Source organism: Pristiophorus japonicus, chromosome 18 (assembly GCF_044704955.1).
Source record: "Pristiophorus japonicus isolate sPriJap1 chromosome 18, sPriJap1.hap1, whole genome shotgun sequence".
Taxonomy (NCBI): Eukaryota; Metazoa; Chordata; class Chondrichthyes; family Pristiophoridae; genus Pristiophorus; species Pristiophorus japonicus.
The window spans coordinates 103,696,530-103,716,091 of NC_091994.1; the positions used below are offsets into that span (position 1 = coordinate 103,696,530).

At 48.1% G+C, this 19,562-nt stretch overlaps 1 protein-coding gene across 1 annotated transcript in view; it reads right to left on the bottom strand.

The window, feature by feature from the left end:
• LOC139229081 (protein polyglycylase TTLL10-like) overlaps positions 1–19,562 on the bottom strand; it is a 60,854-nt gene that overhangs the window by 33,506 nt on the left and 7,786 nt on the right. Inside the window, exons 3-5 of the mRNA XM_070860737.1 lie at positions 15,387–15,505; positions 12,791–12,911; positions 5,502–5,587 (exon numbers count right to left, since the gene is read on the bottom strand). Coding sequence (XP_070716838.1) covers positions 5,502–5,587; positions 12,791–12,911; positions 15,387–15,505 — 326 coding nt within the window. The remainder of the gene's footprint in view (positions 1–5,501; positions 5,588–12,790; positions 12,912–15,386; positions 15,506–19,562) is intronic.

Sequence of the window (19,562 nt, forward strand, 5' to 3'; positions counted from 1 at the left end):
AGCCTGATGGTGTAGCGCGACACAGGGTCTGATTGTGGCATAACAGAGAAAAGCACCAACCAGAAGAAAGGGGCTTCACGTGATATGGGACCCTACCCACACCATTTCAGTCTCGTGTTTTACTGTCCCGTGGCGAACTAAGCCATCAGCCCAACTATGTAGATGCTTTGCTTTCTTATCCACATTGTTCCCCCCCTATTATCCAGGCTGGGTTATGGATGCTTGAGTTCGGGCCGCCTTCCGATTCCTCATCCAAGTGCTCGCCTAATGCAGTGTATCTGAAAACTATTGAAGGACGGGGGGTTGGATCACCTCTGACCGCCTGTTTGAAGACTTCACAACCTCCAGATGTCCCAAAGCGCTTTCCAGCAAATGAAGTACTTTTGAAACATAGTCACTGTTGTAATGTAGGAAATACAACAGTTAATTTATGCCACAGCAAGCTCCCACGAACAGCAATGTGACAATGACCAGATTATCTGTTTCAAATGTTGTTTGATGGATGAATATTGGCCAGGACACCGGGGATAACTCCCCTGCTCTTCTTCGAAATAGTGCCATGGGATCATTTCCATCCACCTGAGAGGGCAGACGGGGCCTCGGTTTAACGTCTCATTCGAAAGACGGCACCTCCGACAGTGCAGCACTCCCTCAGCATTCTCGGTCTGAATTATGTGCTCAAGTCTCTGGAGTGAGACTTGAACCCACAACCTTCTGACTCAGACGTGTGCGAGCTACCACTTGACACACAATAGAAAATACTGGACGTGGAGAGCAAACCCATTCACGTTTGGAAGAGAAAAGTTACCATTTCTGGTGTGAACCTTCAATCGGACCTTCATGGACACAGCAACGGAAAGGAGACTTGAACCCACAACCTTCTGACTCAGACGTGTGCGAGCTACCACTTGACACACAATAGAAAATACTGGACGTGGAGAGCAAACCCATTCACGTTTGGAAGAGAAAAGTTACCATTTCTGGTGTGAACCTTCAATCGGACCTTCATGGACACAGCAACGGAAACGTGATTAATAATATCCATAGATCTGGCCCCTACAACAACAACTTGTATTTATATAGCACTTTTAACATAGTAAAATGTCCCAAGGTGCTTCACAGGAGCGTTATCAAACACTGAGCCACATAAGCAGATATTAGGGCAGATGACCAAAAGCCTGATCAAAGAGGTAGGCTTTAAGGGGCACCTTAAAGGAGGAAAGAGAGGCAGAGAGCTTTAGGCATTCGATAAGGTTCCACATAAAAGATTGTGAGCGAAAGTTAAAGCTCATGGAATGGAAGGCAAATTATTGACCTGAGAATCCCAGAGCTTAGCAGCTGAAAGCACGGCCACCACTGGTGGAGCAATGGAAATCAGGGATGCGCAAGAGGCTAGAATTGGAGGAGCGCAGGGATCTCGGGGGGTTGCGGGGCTGAAGGTTACAGAGATAGGGAGGGGCAAGGCCATGAAGGGATTTGGAAACAAGCGATGACCTTTGTACCAATCACACAACCCTCTACACCTCTCTCCAACATTTTAAAATATGTTAATAGTTCATAAAAATCGTGGAGATAATAACTTGTACAGTGGTTGCAACCTCCTGGGTAGGGGTGAGCTGGTGTCCCAGCACTCTGTCATGACAATGAGCCAAACCATGGAGAAGGCAGCACTATGCTCTGCTGGTGAGTTCTCAGTCGGGACCTAATTCAATTTTTTGAGGAAGTAACTAAAGTAGTAGACCATGGATGTAGTTTATATGGACTTCCTGAAGGCATTCACTAAAGTTCCACATAAAAGACTGTTAGCTAAAATTAAAGCTCATGGAATTGAAGGCAAATTATTGACCTGGTTAGGAGATTGGTTGGGCAGTAGAAGACAGAGAGTCGGGATAATGGGTGTGTACTCGAATTGGAAGGATGTGATTCTTGAGCAAGGTATTCCACACGGATCTGTGCTCGGCCTCAGCTGCTCACTATATTTATTAATAATTTAGATACAATACAGAGTCCTACAATTCAAGTTTGCCGATGACACAAAGATTAGTGGCATAGTAGGTAGTGTAGATGGAGCATAAGATTACAAAGAGACATTGATAGATTTAGCGAATGGGCAACGCAGGTAAGTGTACAACCATCCATTTTGGACCAAAAAGGATAGATCCGAGTATTTTTAAATGGTGAAAAGTTGGGAACAGTGGAGGTCCAAAGAGATTTAAGGGTCCATGTACACCGATCACTAAAATGTAGTGGTCAGATACAAAAAATAATCAAAAAGTCTGATGGAACGTTGGCCTTTATAACTAGAGGACTAGGATATAAAGGAGAGGAAGTTCTGCTACAGCTGTACAAAGCCCTGGTTAGACCACATCTGGAGCTCTGTGTACAGTTCTTGGCACCGCATCTTACAAAGGATATACCGGCCTTGGAAGAGGGCCGTGCAGATTCACCAGAATGTTACCAGGGCTCCAAGGGTTGGATTATGAGGAGAGATGACATAAACTAGCCTTGTGATCCCAAGAATATAGAAGATTATGAAGTGATTTGTTTGAAGTTTTTAGGATTTTGAAAGAAATTGATGCAGCGGATAGAGAGAGACTTTTTTCCGCTGGTGCGGGAGTCTCGGACAAGGGGACATAACCTTAAAATCAGAACTAGGCCGTTCAGGAGAGAAGTTAGGAAACACTTCTTCACGCAAAAGGTGGTAGCAGTGTGGAACTTTCTCCTAGAAAATGCAGCAGATGCTAGCTCAGTTATGAATGTTTTAATCAGTGATGGATAGATTTTTGCTAGCCAATGGCGTTAAGGGATATGAAGCCATGGCAGGTGGATGGAGTTAAGAAACAGGTCAGCCACAATCTCACTGAATGGCGGAGCAGGCTCGAGGGGCTGAATGGCCTCCTCCTGTTCCTATGGATTGTTCCATGCAGGGATGAAACCCAGATAACAATCCTAAAGCGGGTGCACGAACAGAGAGACCTGGGGGTATATGTGCACAAATCGTTGAAGGTGGCCAGGCAGGTTGAGAAAGTGCTTAAAAAGGCTTACTGGATCTTGGGTTTCATAAATAGAGGTATACAGTACAAAAATATGGAAATGATGATGAACGTGTATAAAACACTGTTTCGGCCCCAACTGGAGTATTGTGTCCGATTCTGGGCACCGCACTTTAGGAAGGATGTGAAGGCCTTAGAGAGGGTGCAGAAAAGATTCACGAGAATCATTCCAGGAATGAGGGACTTCAGATATGTTGATAGATTGGGAAAACTGGGGTTGTTCTCCTTGGAGCAGAGAAGATTGTAGAGGAGATTTCATGAGGGGTCAAGATCAAGATTTTGGAATGAAACAGAAGGCAATATTTTAAAATCCATCATACATGAAAACTGTCGGTCCATTCTGGAAAGGTAAAGGTGTTAAAGAGAAACGTCTTTCGAGCGGTTTCATTATATTAAGCGCAGCAATGGAGCTGTGTGAGGAAGTATGGGTGTATGGATTCTGGCCCTTCTCTAAAGATGTGCATGGAAACCAGTTCCACCATCATTACTATGACAATATGATGCCAGGTAAAATTCACTCAATGCCGAATGAATTCTACAAACTTCTGCAGCTTCACATGAAAGGCATTGTGAAACTGCACACCGATAAATGTGAATAAATATACGATTGATATACTGCAGGAGACAAACTTTATTAGTTTGTGAATCATAGTACAAAATGTATTTTTATTAATTGATGCATGTTATAAATTATGTTATTGTGGTGATAATTGTGGAGAGTGTTTTTGGATGATTCCGGTGAGGCGAGGCTTGAGATGCTGATTCAGTTTTCACTGATGTCAGGAAGGATGTGAGAAAGGCCACAAATGAGGCCAGGACCCAGATATGCTGAGTCTCTGCCTTACGGCTGAATTCCACAATAGTCTTTTGGAGACATAAACAAGGATTAAACAGGGTCACGGCTGGGGGCATGGACTCACTATGTTAAGGGACCTGGCATTGGGTAACCAGAGATACGCCTAGCGAGACATATCTTGCCAATACCTTTGAATGTGGGCCACATCTGGGGGTTCAAGGCTGTTATCGTGTTCTGAGTTCCTGAAGAGAAACCAAATTTTATTTTTTAATTAAATGCAGCCCCTTATAAATGGGACCACTGAGAGCCTTCTGTTTCCGAGGTGGAGACTCTTGACACCTCCCCCGGCTACATCCATCCAGCTTGGCTCCATATTCCTTAATACCTTTGTCTAGCAAAAATCTATTGATCTCAGATTTATAATTATTATTTGAGCTGACATCTACTGCTTTTTGTGTGAGAGAGTTCCACACTTCTGGCATCCTTTGTGTGACGGAGTATTTCCTAGTCTCTTCTGGCTGGTCTGACTCTGATTTTAGGGTTGTGTTCCCTTGTCCTGGGCTTCCCCACCAGCAGAAAAGGTTTTTTATCTACCGTAACAATTCCTCTCAAATCCTAAAAATCTCAATCAAGTCACCTTCTATATTCCAGGGAAAACAAGCCTAGTTTATGTAATCTCTCCTCATAATTTAACTGTTGGTGCCCTGGTAACATTCCGGTACAGCTATGGAGAGAACCCAAGCATGGGATTCGTTTCGGATTGTTCCAGCAAATGCAATGTGCTGAATGGCTAACTTGTCTCAGGGACTGGAAAAGTTAGATGCGGGAAGAATGTTTCCGATGTTGGGGAGGTCCAGAACCAGGGGACACAGTCTTGGGATAAGGGGTAGGCCATTTAGGACTGATATGGGGAGAAGCTTCTTCACTCAGAGAGTTGTTAACCTGTGGAATTCCCTGCCGCAGAGAGTTGATGATGCCAGTTCATTGGATATATTCAAGAGGGAGTTAGATATGGCCCTTACCGCTAAAGGGGTATGGAGAGAAAGCAGGAATGGGGTATTGAGGGAATGATCAGCCATGATCTTATTGAATGGCGGTGCAGGCTCGAATGGCCTACTCATGCACCTATTTTCTATGTTTCTATGTTTCTATGAGGGGTCTGGACAGAGTAGACAGAGAGAAACTGTTCCCTTTGGCGGAAGGGTCGGGAACCAGAGGACACAGATTTAAGGCGATTGGCAGAAGAACCAAAGGCGACGTAAGAAAAAGCTTTTTTACGCAGTAAGTGGTTGGGATCTGGAATGCGCTGTCGGAAAGGGTGATGGAGGCAGACTCAATTTTATCTTTCAAAAGGGAGTTTTATAAGTATCTGAAGGGAAAACAATTGCAGGGCTACGGGGAAAGGGCGGGGGGAGTGGGACTACTGAGAGCCGGCACGGGCTCGATGGGCCAAATGGCCTCCTTCTGTACTGTAACCATTCTACGATTCTATGATAAGACATGTCTGCAAAAAGGAGAAATGGAAAATTTGAACCCCAGACCCGTTGGATTCAGCAGTAAAATGAATATCAATGAAAATGACTTACACTGGTGGGTTGAGGATATATGAGGAGGGGGAAATAATATCACAGAGTGGTAAAAAGAAAGAGTACCTTCCATAATGTTAAAGAAAGCTAGACGTTCACTTTTCACATCCATGCGATACGTTTCAGGAAAAAACTCCTCCATTTTCATGAATCTAGAGGGGAAAAAAAGAACGAACTTACATTTACGCGTCATTTTTCACAGCATCAGGATGTGCCAAAGCATTTTACAGCCAAAATGGTAAAGGGGAGATTTGGTGGAAGTGTTCAAAGTGATGAATGGCTTGGATAGAGCAGATAGAGAGAGAACCTGTTTCCACCGGCAGGCGGGTCGAGAACCAGGGGGCACAGATTTCAGGCAATTGGCAAAAGAACCAGAGACGACACGAGGAGAAACTTTTGCGCAGCGAGTTGTGATTTGGAACGCGCTGCCTGAAAGGGCGGCGGAAGCAGATTCAATAGCACCTTTCAAAAGAGGAATTGCATAAATACTTTAAAAGGAAAAATTTGCAGGGCTATGGGGGAAAGAGCGGGGCAGTGTGACGAATTGATTAGCTCGCCCCAAGAGCCGGCACAAGACACGATAGACCTTCTACTGTGCTGTCTGAATCTATGGTTTATCTGCTCATCCTAACGCACGGCCCTCGGGAAAAGATTACAATTCTGTACTGGTACTGAGGAAGGTACGATGACGAGTGTAAGAAAGTCAAGGGTTGGGAGGGAAGGGCAGGCTCGGACTGGGGAGAGCGATTACATAAGAACATAAGAACATAAGAATTAGGAACAGGAGTAGGCCATCTAGCCCCTTGAGCCTGCTCCGCCATTCAATAAGATCATGGCTGATCTGGCCGTGGACTCCGCTCCCCGTAACCCTTAATTCCCTTATTGGTTAAAAATCTATCTATCTGTGATTTGAATACATTCAATGAGCTAGCCTCAACTGCTTCCCTGGGCAGAGAATTCCACAGATTCATAACCCTCTGGGAGAAGAAATTCCTTCTCAACTCGGTTTTAAATTGGCTCCCCTGTATTTTGAGGCTGTGCCCCCTAGTTCTAGTCTCCCCGACCAGTGGAAACAACCTCTCTGCCTCTATTTTGTCTATCCCTTTCATTATTTTAAATGTTTCTATCAGATCACCCCTCATCCTTCTGAACTCCAACGAGTAAAGACCCAGTCTACTCAATCTATCATCATAAGGTAAAGCATCAAGGCTGGGAGCGGTTGCAAGAACCCAGGAATTGGGGAAGGCAGGCATTTTCAACCTCAAAACTCAGGAGAATAAATAAATCCTCAAATTTGGTGAGATGCGTTTTCATCGGGAATACAAACGTTTGAATCAGAACCAACCAGAATTGTGCCATGTCGTGTCCAGTCAGAGAGACAATGCCGTGCTGAAGTGCCTCGCTTACACTGGATTCAACTGGGCCACAAACACATGAATAACATGTCCTCTTCTATTATTATTCATTGCCTGCGAATAATTCACTTCATACTAGTTATTCTAAACAGCTGCAGGTGAAATTGTTTAATTCAACAGCACACAGATATTTGTTGCCACAGACATGCTCCATTGAAATGGAAAAAGCAGAACAGATGTTCCTTAAATTAAAATTTCAAACCAAATATTAATAACCAGATGAATGGTCCGTATCTTGTTTCAGTAGTAGTAAATCCTCTTAATTCTACAATTTGCACAACCCACCATTTGTTTCATGATGGGCACATGATACTGGTTCTGTTATTTAGTTCCACTCCAGCGGGGAGCTTTGCAGCGAGGAAGATCGAGAAGAGGGTTGGCGCGATGACGAAGCCCTGCTTGACCCCATCCCCAGCATCGAAGCACTGACCACACTCGACCAGCTCCGTTGGGCGGGCCACATTGTCCGCATGCCCGACACAAGACTCCCAAAGCAAGCGCTCTACTCGGAAATCCTACATGGCAAGCGAGCCCCAGGTGGGCAGAGGAAACTTTTCAAAGACACCCTCAAAGCCTCCTTGATAACATGCAACATCCCCACCGACACTTGGGAATCCCTGGCCATAGACCGCCCTAAGTGGAGGAAGAGCATCCGGGAGGGCACTGAGCACCTCGCGTCTCGTCGCCGAGAGCATGCAGAAAACAAGCGCAGGCAGCGGAAGGAGCGTGCGGCAAACCAGACTCCCCACCCACCCTTTCCTTCAACCACTGTCTGTGACAGAGACTGTAATTCCCATATTGGACTGTTCAGTCACCTGAGAACTCACTTTAAGTGGAAGCAAGTCTTCCTCGATTTTGAGGGACTGCCTATGATGATGACATGACACAAACCCTAAACTCCAGCCCAAAGACATACAATGAGAGCATTTCCCCAGGACTCCCCCTCGGACCTTTCCCCGCTCAGCCGCTGTAACTTGGGCCCAACATCGACTGAAACCCCAGATGGCGAATGTTACCGCGATCACTCGGGAGAGCCCACGGAGGGTGGAGGGGGGGGGGGGGGAGTTCCCAGAACTTGCGTTTTTCACAATTCAGGATTGGATGATTTTTTTTTCCTCTTCTTTGCACAATGGATATTTTGGGGGATTGAGTTATGGTTCGGTTTGTGCCCTAAAACAAAGTGAATTTGCACAGATTGAAAGAAAGCCACAGTTTGCAGGCATTTCAGAATATTCAATAAAGGCAGAGGGGCCAGTTAGGGGGCTATCACGACGACCAGTTTTTTTGAAACTGTTACGAGGGTACGGTAACGTCGTGGTTATATTACTGTACTAGTAATCCAGAGGAACGAGTAAACTCTGCTCATATTTTGTTCCCTTTCCTCGCTTTTTTTTACATAAACTTCCCCATCCCCATTTTTATTATTATTTTGCTGCTCTTTGTTTTCCATGGCAGCCTTACCTAGAAACATAGGAAATAGGTGCAGGAGTAGGCCATTCGGCCCTTCAAGCCTGCACCACCATTCAATAAGATCATGGCTGATCATTCCCTCAGTACCCCTTTCCTGCTTTCTCTCCATATCCCTTGATCCCCTTAGCCGTAAGGGCCATATCTAACTTCCTCTTGAATATATCCAATCAACTGGCATCAACAACTCTCTGCGGAAGAGAATTCCACAGGTTAACAACTCTCTGAATGAGGAAGCTTCTCCTCATCTCAGTCCTAAATGGCCTACCCCTTACCCTAAGATTGTGTCCCCTGGTTCTGGACTTCCCCAACATCGGGAACAATCTACCCGCATCTAACCTGTCCCGTCCCGTCAGAATCTTGCATGTTTCTATGAGATCCCCTCTCATCCTTCTAAACTCCAATGTATAAAGGCCCAGTTGATCCAGTCTCTCCTCATATGTCAGGCCAGCCATCCCGGGAATCAGTCTGGTGAACCTTCGCTGCACTCCCTCAATAGCAAGAATGTTCTTCCTCAGATTAGGAGACTAAAACTGAACACAATATTCCAGGTGAGGCCTCACCTAGGCCCTGTACAACTGCAGTAAGACCTCCCTGCTCCTATACTCAAATCCCCTAGCTCTGAAGGCCAACAAACCGTTTGCCTTCTTTACCACCTGCTGTACCTGTATGCCAACTTTCAATGACTGATGAACCATGACACCCAGGTTGCACCTCCCCTTTTCCTAATCTGCCACCATTCAGATAATAGTCTGTCTTCACGTTTTTGCCCCCAAAGTGGGTAACCTCAAATTTATCCAAATTATACTGCATCTGCCATGCATTTGCCCACTCACCTAACCTGTCCAAGTCACCCTGCAGCCTCTTAGCATCCCCCTCACAGCTCACACCGCCACCCAGTTTAGTGTCATCTGCAAACTTGGAGATATTGCACTCAATTCCTTCATCCAAATCATTGATGAATATTGTAAAGACCTGGAGTCCCAGCACTGAGTCCTGCGGCACTCCACTAGTCACTGCCTGCCATTCTGAAAAGGATCAGTTTATTCCGACTCTCTGCTTCCTGTCTGCCAATCAGCTCTCTATCCACATCAGTATATTATCCCCAATACCATGCGCTTTGATTTTGCACACCAATCTCTTGTGTGGGACCTTGTCAAAAGCCTTTTGAAAGTCAAAATATACCACATCCACTGGTTCTCCCTTGTCCACTCTACTAGTTACATCCTAAAAAAATGCCAGAATATTTGTCAAGCATGATTTCCCTTTCCGAAATCCATGCTGACTTGGACAGATCCTGTCACTGCTTTCCAAATGCGCTGCTATTTCATCCTTAATAATTGATTCCAACATTTTCCCCACTACTGATGTCAGGTCTATAATTACCCGCTTTTTCTCTCCCTCCCATTTTAAAAAGTGGTGTTACATTAGCTACCCTCCAGTCCATAGGAACTGATCCAGAGTCGATAGACTGTTGGAAAATGATCACCAATGCATTGACTATTTCTAGGGCCACTTCCTTGCGTACTCTGGGATGCAGACCATCAGGCCCCAAGGATTTATCGGCCTTCAATCCCATCAATTTCCCGAACACAATTTCCCGCCTAATAAGGATATCCTTCAGTTCCTCCTTCTCACTCGACCCTCGGTCCCCTAGTACTTCTGGAAGGCTATTTGTGTCTTCCTTCGTGAAGACAGAACCAAAGTATTTGTTCAATTGGTCTGCCATTTCTTTGTTCCCCATTATAAATTCACCTGAATCCGACTGCAAGAGACCTACGTTTGTCTTCACTAATCTTTTTCTCTTCACATATCTATAGAAGCTTTTGCAGTCAGTTTTTATGTTCCCGGCAAGCTTCTTCTCATATTCTATTTTCCTCCTCTTAATTAAACCCTTTGTCCTCCTCTGCTGAATTCTAAATTTCTTCCAGTCCTCAGGTTTGCTGCTTTTTCTGGCCAATTTATATGCCTCTTCCTTTGATTTAACACTATCCTTAATTTCCCTTGTTAGCCACGGCTGAGCCACCTTCCCCGTTTTATTTTTACTCCAGACAGGAGTAAATTGTTGAAGTTCATCCATGTGATCTTTAAATGTTTGCTATTGCCTATCCACCGTCAACCCTTTAAGTATCATTTGCCAGTCTATTCTAGTCAATTCACGCCTCAAACCATCGAAGTTACCTTTCCTTAAGTTCAGGACCCTAGTCTCTGAATTAACTGTGTTACTCTCCATCCTAATAAAGAATTCTACCAGGTTATTGTCACTCTTCCCCAAGGGGTCTCACACAACAAGATTGCTAATTAGTCCTTTCTCATTACACATCACCCAGTCTAGGATGGCCAGCTCCCTGGCTGGTTCCTCGACATATTGGCCTAGAAAACCATCCATAATACACTCCAGGAAATCCTCCTCCACCGCATTGCTACCAGTTTGGTTAGCCCAATCAATATGTAGATTAAAGTCACCCATGATAACTGCTGTACCTTTATTGCACGCATCCCTAATTTCTTGTTTGATGCTGTCCCCAACCTCACTTCTACTATTTGGTGGTCTGTACACAACTCCCACTAGCGTTTTCTGCCCCTTGGTATTCCGTAGCTCCACCCATACCGATTCCACATCATCCAAGCTAATGTCCTTTCTTACTATTGCATTAATTTCCTCTTTAACCAGCAATGCCACCCTGCCTCCTTTTCCTTTCTGTCTATCCTCCCTAAATGTTGAATACCCCTGGATGTTGAGTTCCCAGCCTTGGTCACCCTGGGGCCATGTCTCCGTGATGCCAATTACATTATACCCATTAACTGCTATCTGCGCAGTTAATTCGTCCACCTTATTCCGAATACTCCTCGCATTGAGTCACAGAGCCTTCAGGCTTGTCCTTCTAACACACTTTGCCCCTTTAGAATTTTGCTGTAATGTGGCCATTTTTGCTTTATGCCTTAGGTTTCTCTGCCCTCCACTTTTACTTTTCTTTTTTCTATCTTTTGCTTCTGCCTCCATTCTATTTCCCTCTGTCTCCCTGCATAGGTTCCCATCCCCCTGCCATATTAGTTTAACTCCTCCCCAACAGCACTAGCAAACACTCCCCCTGGGACATTGGTTCCGGTCCTGTCCAGGTGTAGACTGTCCGGTTTGTACTGGTCCCATCTCCCCCAGAACTGGTTCCAATGTCCCAGGAATTTGAATGCCTCCTTCTGCACCACTCCTCAAGCCACGTATTCATCTGAGCTATCCTGCGATTCCTACTGTGACTAGCACATGGCACTGGTAGCAATCCTGAGATTACTACTTTTGAGGTCCTACTTTTTAATTTCGCTCCGAGCTCCCTAAATTCATCTTATAGGACTTCATCCCATTTTTTACCTATATCGTTGGTAACTATATGCACCACGACAACTGGCTGTTCACCCTCCCTTTTCACAATGCCCTGCACCCGCTCTGAGACATCTTTGACCCTTGCACCAGGGAGGCAACATACCATCCTGGAGTCTCGGTTGCGGCCACAGAAACGTCTATCTATTCCCCTTACAATTGAATCCCCTATCACTATAGCTCTCCCACTCTTTTTCCTGCCCTCCTGTGCAGCAGAGCCACCCATGGTGCCATGAACTTGGCTGCTGCTGCCCTCCCCTGGTGAATCATCCCCCCCAACAGTACCCAAAGCGCTGTATCTGTTTTGCAGGGGGATGACCGCAGGGGATCCCTGCACTACCTTCCTTGCACTGCTCTTCCTGTTGGTCTTCCATTCCTTACCTGCGGTAAGACCAACTAAACGTGCTATTCATGTCATTCTCAGCATCCTAGTTCCCTTCAGCCTCCTAGTTCCCACTCTCTGGAATACCCTCCCTAGGCACCTCAGCCTCTCTGCCTCGTTAAAATTGAACTATATGAGCAACCTTTTGGTCTCCTGTGTTTGTACTGTGTCCACTTTTCATCACATCTTTATGAAACGCCTCATGCCATCTTTCTACTTTCTGCATCACCTGTGGCTCAGTTGCTTGCACCCTCGCCTCTGAGTCAGAAGGTTGTGGGTTCAAGTCCCACTCCAGAGACTTGAACACAAAATCTAGGCTGACACCCCCAGTGCAGTGCTGAGGAAACGCCGCATTGTCGGAGGTGGCGTCTTTCGGATGAGACTTTAAACTGCGGCTCCGTCTGCTCTCTCAGGTTGAAGTAAAAGATCCCATGGCACTAGTTCGAAGAAGAATAGGGGCGTTCTCCCTGGTGTTCTGGGCCAATATTTATCCCTCAACCAACATCACTAAACAGATGATCTGGTCATTATCACATTGCTGTTTGTGGGAGCTTGCTGTGCGCAAATTGGCTGCCGTGTTTCCCTCATTACAACAGTGACTAGACTCCAAAAAATTACTTCTTTGGATGTAAAGTGCTTCAGGACATCCAGTGGTCGTGAAAGGCGCTATATAAATCCAAGTCATTGTTATTATGGAGGGAACTAATTCACTTACCTTGGATATATAACCTTTGCATATTTAGTTACCGAATGCTCATAGTTCTTCAGGGAAGAACAGAGGCCAACTTTGGTCGTCAGGAGCCTGTTGTTTGGGATCTGGTTTAACAGCTGCTTACCTGTCACAATGACAGAAAGAAAAGCCATAAGCGTTAGAGAAGACAATCAACAAAACACATTATACGGTTTTGGGAAATGATAAATGCTTACAAGCATAAAAATTCCCAACATCCTTGGATGTTCCTGGCCAATCCCTGATAGGTGCTGTATTTATTTTATTTGTTCCGGGATGTGGGCGTCGCTGGCAAGGCCAGCATTTATTGCCCATCCCTAATTGCCCTTGAGAAGGTGGCGGTGAGACGCCTATTGAACCGCTGCAGTCCGTGTGGTGAAGGTGCTCCTGCAGTGCTGTTAGGGAGGGAGTTCCAGGATTTAACCCAGCGATGATGATGGAACGCCAATTTTTTCCAAGTCAGAATGGTGTGTGACTTGGAGGGGAACGTGGAGGTGGTGGTGTTCCCATGCGCCTGCTGCCCTCGTCCTTCTAGGTGGTAGAGGTCGCGGGTTTGGGAGGTGTTGCCGAAGAAGCCTTGGCGAGTTGCTGCAGTGCATCTTATAGATGGTACACACTGCAGCCACGGTGCGCCGGTGGTGGAGGGAGTAAATGTTGAAGGTGGTGGATGGGGTGCCAATCAAGCAGTGTTCCTTAGATGTCCGGTGGTCATGAAAGGCGCCATATAAATCCAAGTCTTTCTTTTAAAAAAGGAAGACTTGCATTTACATAGCGCCTTTCACAACCCACTGGATGTCTCAGAGTGCTTTGCAGCCAATTAAGTACTTTTGAAGTGTGATGTAATGTGGGAAACGCGGCAGCCAATTTGCGCACAGCAAGCTTCCACAAACAGCAATGTGATAGTGAGCAGATAATCTGTTTTTTTTCCTGTTGCTTGAGGGATAAATATTGGCCAGGACACTGGGGATAACTCCCCTGCTCTGCTTTGAAGTAGTGCCATGGGATCTTTTACTTCCACCTTAGAGGGCAGATGGGCCTCGGTTTAACATCTCATCCAAACGACGGCACCTCTGACAGTACAGCACTCCCTCAGCACTGCACTGGAGTGTCAGCCTAGAAATTTTGTGCTCAAGTCCCTGGAGTGGGATTATGAACCCACAGCCTCCTGACTCAGAGGTGAGGGTGCTGTTCACTGAGCCACAGCTGACACTTACACATGTCTATATGTCAGGGACAATCTTGAGGTGCATATAAAAGTATGCTGTGGGTATAAACCTGAACCATATATATGGGGGAGATCCCAGGCTTGATCTGTACTAAGTTAGCTGCTCGTAGCCTGGGGTAGTGATGGTAACATTAAAACGGGTCTGAGCGTATGTGATCTGAAAAGAGGCAAAATATCAGCCAGGATTCCGGTTGCTGATTCCCAGGGTAGCTGGCTGCATGTGTATGGATGGTGGATGATGACAAAGAAAGGGAAGGCAGTGATCCTCTCTGGCCACCATCGAATTGAAGAATGGCAGGCTAGCTGGGCACGGAGAAGGGACACACGAGTGATTAAGGAATCATTTCAAGGCAGGGCGGGATAGGACAGGACAGGAAAATGCCAGGTTAGCAGGAAACACTTGTCACTGAGAGGGAATTTCAGACGATACCTCAATTTGCAAAAGAAAACGGAAAAGAAACAGGGAAAAATTCTGTCGCGCCCCGATTAGGGGCGGTACCATCCACGAGGCGGGACTTTTTGCGGCAGACGCGGAAGTCCTGCTCCGCTCTCAAAATTGGGATTACAGCACCCCCCCCCCCCCCCTTGAGAGGAGGTGGAGTGCAAAACAACACGCTTCACTCCCTCTCTGGGGCGCTAAAGGTGGTGGAAGCTGAGGGAGCGGGTCGTAACGCTATGCGCTGGGCCGCGTAGCGCTACCACGTAGGAGGGGCTCTCCCCTTCATTAAAGGGAAGACCCCAAGCTGCCCACTCTTTGGGGTTCCACCTGGACCACCGGGGAGTGGGGGTGCCACGCCACCAGCCCCGCACTCAGGCGGAGCGTCGAGCTGCCAGGTCACGGCACGGACCCTTGCGTTCAAAGGCGCCAGCGGGGCGCTCTGGAAAAAGCCGACATTTATTTCCAAGATGACAGTGCTCCGTAAGCCTCCTGGCGCTCAGTACCCGCCCCCTGAAGCTGCCGTTGTCATCGCCTGGCGCAGTTTCGGGGGACGCGGGCCAATTTTTGTTCCGGGGCAAAAACGGGGCGCTGCGTACGGTGATGCTACTGGTTACCGCTGCCGCTAAACCCCCGTGGAATTTAAAGGGAGTCGTTAGCGGCACCGCACCCGGGCGGTCTGTCATGTGCTCCCCCTTAGCGCGCCCCCTCCCCCCCTCACCACCCCGGGGGTGCAAATGACCCCAATTTCTCCCCCAAAGGGCCTTACATCAGAGGGTCATAGAAAAAAAAGAAAGAATTTTCACTTATATGCAGCATCGGTTTTAGAAAATAAAGGACAACATGAATTTTTCCCCGCCACTACACGTGAAACAAAGGTATGACAGCTCCTGTCTTCGATCATTCGGACAGGCCCTTACCTGCTTGGAAGTTTTGGAAGTTGGCAGATTCATTCAGTTCGCACCATTTTAATAAGTAGTCACCTCTGTCATTGTCATAGATTTGCTTCCAACCCCTGTTCTCACAAAAGTTGATAACTCTGTATTAAAAAGAAATCATTTAATGTCCCACTGTGCAAGAGTGGTTGATGCACGAACCCAACCACGCCATCGTCCCCGTGACCCTTGACCCCCGCTGAATTCGAGAGTTGAGGGAAGGGGTTGGACGCTGGGCTGGAGAGATGAGGTTGGAGGGCACGGCTTCACGTACCTGGGGCTCTGGGACCAGTCCCGGGGCTGGGGCGGCCCGCACAGGATGGGCTGGATCGTTGGGATAGTGGACGATACTGTGGGGGAGGAGGAGGGGGGCGGGGGGGGGGGGGGGGGGTTAAACTGACGGAGCAGAGAAGAGAAAGAGCAAGATGGAAAAAAAAACGAGGAAGAAGAGCAAAAGGGAAGGGGTGTGGGGAAACAGGTCATTTGGCAGGCAGAGTAAAATGAGTATGATTACCAAAAAAGACAGAGGGGAGTTTGAGTTGTGAATAAAATTGGTGAGCAGAGGCACAACATAAGAATGAATAGAGACCTGGCTTAGGTTAGGTCAGGACTGGGTGCAGAGTATTGCTGGTTACCAAATATTCAGGAAGGCTCGAGTAGGATAAGATGGAGAAGGGATGGCTGTGTAAATCAAGGGTGCCATTACAGCAGTAGAACATGAGGATAAGACAGGGAATGGGTGCAAGAGCTGAATCCATTTGGTTAGAATTAAGGAATAAGCAGGGAACTGTGGGGGTGAAATATCTCAGCGTACCGTTTGAGGGGTGTCGCAGACGGGGAGGGGCTTCCTGTGCCCGGCGCTGTAGTCCCACCCCGGAAGTGAAATTGGTCACCGCCCCTCACAGGAAGTAGACTACAATGTGGCATGCTCCACTTCCTGTTGGGGCGGGTTCGAGGCGCGACTTGGATGCGATTGGCAGTGGCGCTGGCTCGTTTCAACGCCTCTCCCCTTCCGTTAAAGGGGAGGGGCCGCTGCGCATTGTGCCGGGCCTCTGACGGCCTCCACCGGGCCACCAGGGTATGGCGCAGTGCCGAGGCCACAGCCCGGCACTCAAGGCGGAGTGTCGGGCCTGCGCGATGGCGGACCGGACCACGCCACAGAGACTCAAGACGGGACGGGCCACAAAAATGGCGGCGCAGCACACCTCCCCTTTAACTTCCGCCCCGCGAGCGGACGTCAGCCTGATTTGCGACCCGCGAGGCTGACACTGACACCGCTCGCGGGACGCTTGCCAATTTCCGCCGCAGGGCGGGAAGGGGTCGCAGGCGGTGCTACGGGTGTGGCCGCGCTCGACGATGATGTCATCACCGGTCGCACGGAGGGCCGGGGCGCTAACAGCGGGGCACGGCCCCACCATGTCTGTGCCTCCGCTAACCCCCACGAAAGTTCACGGGAGCATGTCGTGCACCCCCCCCCCCCCACCCCCTCCTGGTGAAAACAGGAGTGCGCCCCGTTAGTGGCCCCCAGAGGCGCACAACAGGGGAATTTCGACCCCCCCCGTTACTGTACTGGGTGTACATTATAGACCCACTGGACAGTGGCAAAAGGGATAGAGGAAGAGATATGTAGACAAATTGAAGAAAACTGCACGAATAACAGGGCTATAATAAAGGGTGACTTCAGTTATCCATAGACTGAATGGGGCTAAGTAACCAAGATACTGGGAGAGGGTCTGCAATGTGTCCAGAAATGCTTTCTAGATCAATGTGTTTTTAGTTCAACAATGAAAGAGGCATAAAACAGAAAATACTGGATACACTCAGCAGGTCAAGCAGCATCTGTGGAGAGAGAAACGGAGAGGTCGATGACTTTGCATCAAAGGAAAAGGCATGCTGGATCTCATTCTAGGAAATGAAATGGGTCAAGTGGGTAATGGAAGGGTGGGGAACATCGAGGGAACAGCCAAAACATAATTAGGGACAATATACCAATTGTAAAAGAGAAAACAAACAGTCACAGATAAAGGCTATTTGAATGAGATTTAAAAAAAAGGAAATAGTTCAGGTAAATTGGAAAGAAAAATGAGACATTGCACAGAGGGAAATGTTCAAATAGGAGATGATTAGGGTACGGAATGTATTCCCACAAGGAGGTGCAGCCTTGGGGAGGGAGCGGGGATCTAGCCTCGGGGGGATATCTTGCAGGTCTCAGGTGGGAGATGGGGGCCTCGGGGGAACGGGGGGGGGGAGTGAATGATCAGTGGCTGGGGGGATTGGTAGCCTAGGCGGGGGGTGGGGGGGGGTGCGTGGCGGCAGCCAGCAGCGGCCCGCCAGATCAGGGCCTGGGATCCTGGGATCGGGGCCTGGGATCAGGCATCGGGGCCTGGGATCGGGGATCGGGTCTGGGATCGGGGCCTGGATCTGGGATCGGGGCCTGGGTCTGGGATCGGGGCCTGGGTCTGGGATCGGGGCCTGGGTCTGGGATCGGGGCCTGAGGGCCTGAAGTCGGGCGGGTGCCAGACGAGGGAGATCCTCAAAGTCCTTTAATGCGGGGTCAGGAGGAACAGTCCAGCTACTCCCGCCTCCACATTCAGGTAACTAAATTACCTTCTTGGTGGCAGGCAAAATCTACGGCTGGTTTTCCTGAGTGCAGTCCGCGATAGTGTGGGCCGCCTCAGGGCAAACCAATGTTGGAGCAGGGACCTCATGCAGGCGTTAGGACCCTTATTTGTATATGCAAATTGCCTAATGCCTGCTTCAGATGTGGGTAAAGGACACCTCTTCCTAGTCCTCACCTATTATGGCTGTCCACGGACTGCCAGTTGGAAGTACGCACACAGTTCCCGCCTGCCATTTTGAGACCTTAGTTGGCCACGTAGCGCCTGAATAATGGTTGTTGTATGGCCCAATTTCTAGGCCGTAGCCTCTCCTCATAACTAAATTTTCTCATCCCTAATGTCAGCTTCGTGAATCCCATCTGTGCTGGCTTTTTGGCCTTGATATATTTCCTAAAGAAAGATGTCCAAAACTGGACAAGAATTCTAGCGGGAACCTAACCCAAGATTCGGATAGGTCTATCATTACCTTTTGCGCTCTGAACTCCTATTTATGAAACCTAGGATCTTAAATTTTTTTTTTTAAAACAGCTTTATTAACTTATCCTCCCACTAAAAGATTTGTCTATCTGAACCCCTGGCCGGAATTCCCCCGACAAAACACGGTTGGTTTGGGGCGTGGGTGCAGTTAAATTGTTCCCGACCTGATCCCGTTCCCAACACGCCCACTTTCGGTTTTAATGGAGGTGAGACGGGGGCGGTGGGGGGGGGAACGGGCGATCAACCCGCTCCCAGGGGGCGGATCAACAATTTAAATATTGTAATGAGGATGAAAACCTCTTTTTTAACCTCCATTTTGAATTTAACTACACGTGGACGGGTTTCCCCAAATTCCTAAAACCCGGCTGTTAAAGCGAGGCAGGTTCTGCTGGATCCAGCAGGTAAGTAGTGGCTTTACACCCACCGCCTGGATCCAGGGTCCCTGCCTAACCCGACCCCGTAATCGGAGACAAATCCACAGGGCCTCCGCTTGCCTCCCCAGGCCTCCGATCCCCACCATGAGGCCTCTCCCCTCTCCCACCCCACCGACCACAATCCTCCGGTGGCTGGGCCTGATCTCCTCCCCTGCAACCAGGCCAGACGATCCTTGACCAGCCCCCCACCCCACAATCCCTACCCCGGACCGACCCCTCACTCCCTCTCCACATCTGCAGGCCTACCCGCCCGCAGCCTACCCCCCCCCCCCCCCGTTAAAGTCGGCAGGGCCTATGGGATATTCGGCCTCCCGGTTTCCTGCCTGCCTTGGAGGGCCCCACCCCAACCTGCCTACCTGGAGAAAATTCCGGCCCCTCAGTCTTATATTAACAAAACAGAATATTGTACTAGGACAAACACTATAGCAAGCTGCATTGTCCAATAACTCCAAATGAAACTTTACTAATCTACAAAAGCAAAATACTGCAGATGCTAGAATCTGAAATAAAAACAGAAAATGCTGGAAATCTCAACGGGTCTGGCAGCATCTGTGGAGAGAAAAACAAAGTTAACGTTTCGGGGTCGACAACCCTTCGTCAGAACTGGCGAATGTTCCTAACAAGCACTGAAA